The sequence below is a fragment of the Catharus ustulatus genome, chromosome 9 (genome assembly GCF_009819885.2).
Source record: "Catharus ustulatus isolate bCatUst1 chromosome 9, bCatUst1.pri.v2, whole genome shotgun sequence".
Classification (NCBI taxonomy): Eukaryota; Metazoa; Chordata; class Aves; order Passeriformes; family Turdidae; genus Catharus; species Catharus ustulatus.
Genome location: NC_046229.1, coordinates 1,173,393 through 1,175,952, shown reverse-complemented (window position 1 = coordinate 1,175,952; position 2,560 = coordinate 1,173,393). Strand labels below are relative to the sequence as shown.

At 56.7% G+C, this 2,560-nt stretch overlaps 1 protein-coding gene across 1 annotated transcript; it reads right to left on the bottom strand.

Annotated features, from left to right (window-relative positions):
- Positions 1 to 337: 337 nt before the first annotated feature.
- On the bottom strand, positions 338 to 1,749 carry DIRAS3 (DIRAS family GTPase 3). Its single transcript, XM_033067515.2, has 2 exons — positions 1,374 to 1,749; positions 338 to 1,219 (listed from the first exon to the last, which is right to left on the bottom strand). Exon 2 carries the CDS (start codon positions 1,144 to 1,146, stop codon positions 550 to 552), a length of 597 nt encoding a protein of 198 aa, XP_032923406.1. The 5' UTR covers positions 1,147 to 1,219; positions 1,374 to 1,749; the 3' UTR covers positions 338 to 549.
- Positions 1,750 to 2,560: the final 811 nt, after the last annotated feature.

Genomic DNA, 2,560 nt, shown 5'->3' with positions numbered 1-2,560 from the left:
AAGTCTCGGGAATTGCACAGCACACAGGAAAACTTCACTTCTGCCATGCAAATCTGCAGCTTTGGTGGGGAAGCCAGCCTGTCAATCAAAAATTTAGGCACCCAGAGCTACACACATGTTCATTTTTAGAGCAAATACCTCACTTTGTTAGAGATTTGTTCTGGTCAATAGATCCCTGAAAACAATTTAACTCTACACATTGTAGATTATTTCCCCTGACTTAACAGGCTGGAGATATTTAAAAACTGGCACGTACTCACAAGAAATAGAGGTTTGTTCTGACAGACATTTTTTTTCCTCTGGAAAACTTCTTACATTAAAAACTTCTAGTCACAGGTAATTGCTAACATGGAACATTTATTGCTTAAAAAAAATAAACATGCAGAAGCCATCCTCCTTAAAAACAACACATAAAATTACCCAGTGGGGATTTTAGAGGAAAGCACAACCCTGCAAGGCGTGGATTCCCCCAAAACCTCCAGCAGAAATGTATTTTCTGTGGGAGTCCACGCTCCAGCTGCGCCGTGCAGCGAGTCCAGCCAAAGGCAATCACATCAGAGAGCATTTGCCTTGCAGTTTATCTTTCTTTTTCTGCTGTTTGGATTTCTTTCCATCCACCTGGAGACTGATAGTTCTCCTCTGCTCCAGATTCAAGAGCTCCTGGAAGAGCTCCTGCACGTTGTAGTTCATTTTGGCTGACGTCTCCATGAAGGCACACTTCCACTTGCTGGCCAGCGCTTGCCCCTCGCTGGCATCCAGCTCCCTCTGCGTGTCGTCACTTTTGTTCCCCACCAGCATTATCGGGATTTTCTGGATGTCGCCTTTGATCTGGCAGATCTCATCGAAGATGGGGTGAAGATCTTCCATGGATTGCCTGCTGGTGACGGAGTACACCAGGATGAAGGCATGCCCTTTGGAGATGGAGAGGCGCTGCATGGCAGGGAACTGATGGCTGCCCGTGGTGTCGGTGATCTGCAGGGTGCAGATGCTCTTGTCACAGCTGATCACCTGCCGGTACGTGTCCTCGATGGTGGGGATATAGGTTTCCCTGAAAGTGCCCCTCACAAAGCGCAGGACCAGGGAGCTTTTGCCGACCCCCGCTGCTCCGAACACCACCACCCTGTAATCATTGCTCTGCTCAGGCATGCTCGCTGAGGGGAGGGTTTCGCCCAAAAAGCCCGACTTCCACCAAGTTTACACACCCCTATGCAGAGGTGGGCTGTGGAGAGGGAGGCGGAAAGGGTGCGTTATTGCAACCAGCGATTAATAAATCACTCCCACCCTTTTCCCTTGAAACAAAACAAACCACTATCCCTCCCTACCCCAGCCATGCAGCCCATGCACGTTTAAACGCTACGAGAATAAGAATTCACCTGCAGCCATCGGCTCCACCGAGCAGCGATCGGGGCTGAGGCCGCCTGGCAGCCGCGGGGAGCAGAAGCGGCTGCGGGGAATCCGCGCTCCAGCCCCGGGCTCGCCGCGCTCCAGCCCCCGGGAAGGCGGATCCAGCCCCCGGCAAGCGGCACCACCCTCGGCCGGAGGGGAGGCTCCGTGCCTCCGTAAATCCAGCCTTCCGCCTCGTGGAGATAAATAAATTGATAGTCAACACAAGCTGAATTAGAGTTGTGCTGCTCCGTGCCTCGCTCGCACTAAGGGGAGTCTCGCCCTCCCTCAGCCCTTCAGGAGCTGCCGGGCTCTGCTGTCTTTCATCCACCCTGCGCATCTCCTAGCTTAAATTTAGGGCTGGTTTAATTTAAAAACTTCAAATCCTGGTCAGGTTTCCGCCCCCGAGGCAGGCATACCCTAAGCAGCTTTCCAGCCCTCCCCGGGTAAACCACTGAGCCCCACGGGCAGCAAGGTGCACTCAGGACCTTTCATCCCTGTAATTCCTTCAACTCGGGATATTCTGTGAACGTGTTTGGTTTGTCTTCTCCACACCGCCGGATGAAATACAGTTGTGTGTCACAATCACAAGTCGTATTTCTCCTCGTTTATTAGGAATTTCCCCCAACGCCCTCATGCGGGGACACCAGAGCTCGCACCACCCGATGCCCCACAGGAGCAGGCGGCCAGGGAGAGAGCTACCCCCGGCTCCTCCTCGCCCCGCTCCGCTCCGTCCCGATCGCCGCCTCACAGGAGCCCCTTCCCTTCCTGGGTTCGGCTCTGCCCTCACGGCCCCTTCCCCTTCCCTCCCCGGGGCTCGGCTCTGCCCTCACGGCCCCTTCCCGTCCATGGGCTCCTTCCCTGGGTTCGGCTCTGCCCTCACGGCCCTTCCCGTCCCCGCGGCTCGGCTCTGCCCCCACAGCCCCTTCCCGTCCATGGGCTCCCTCCCTGGGTTCGGCTCTGCCCTCACGGCCCTTCCCGTCCCCGGGGCTCCGCTCTGCCCCCACAGCCCCTTCCCTCCCCCGGGACTCAGCTCTGCCCTCACGGCCCCTTCCCTCCCCGGGGCTCAGCTCTGCCCTCAGGGCCCCTTCCCCTTCCCTCCCCGGGGCTCGGCTCTGCCCTCACGGCCCCTTCCCCTTCCCGCCCCTTCCCGCCCGCGCGTTCCCGCCCAGGCACC

Coding starts and splice junctions, on each gene's coding strand:
- DIRAS3 (XM_033067515.2), bottom strand. CDS start 1,146: ATGCCTGAGCAGAGCAATGATTACAGGGTGGTGGTGTTCGGAGCAGCG.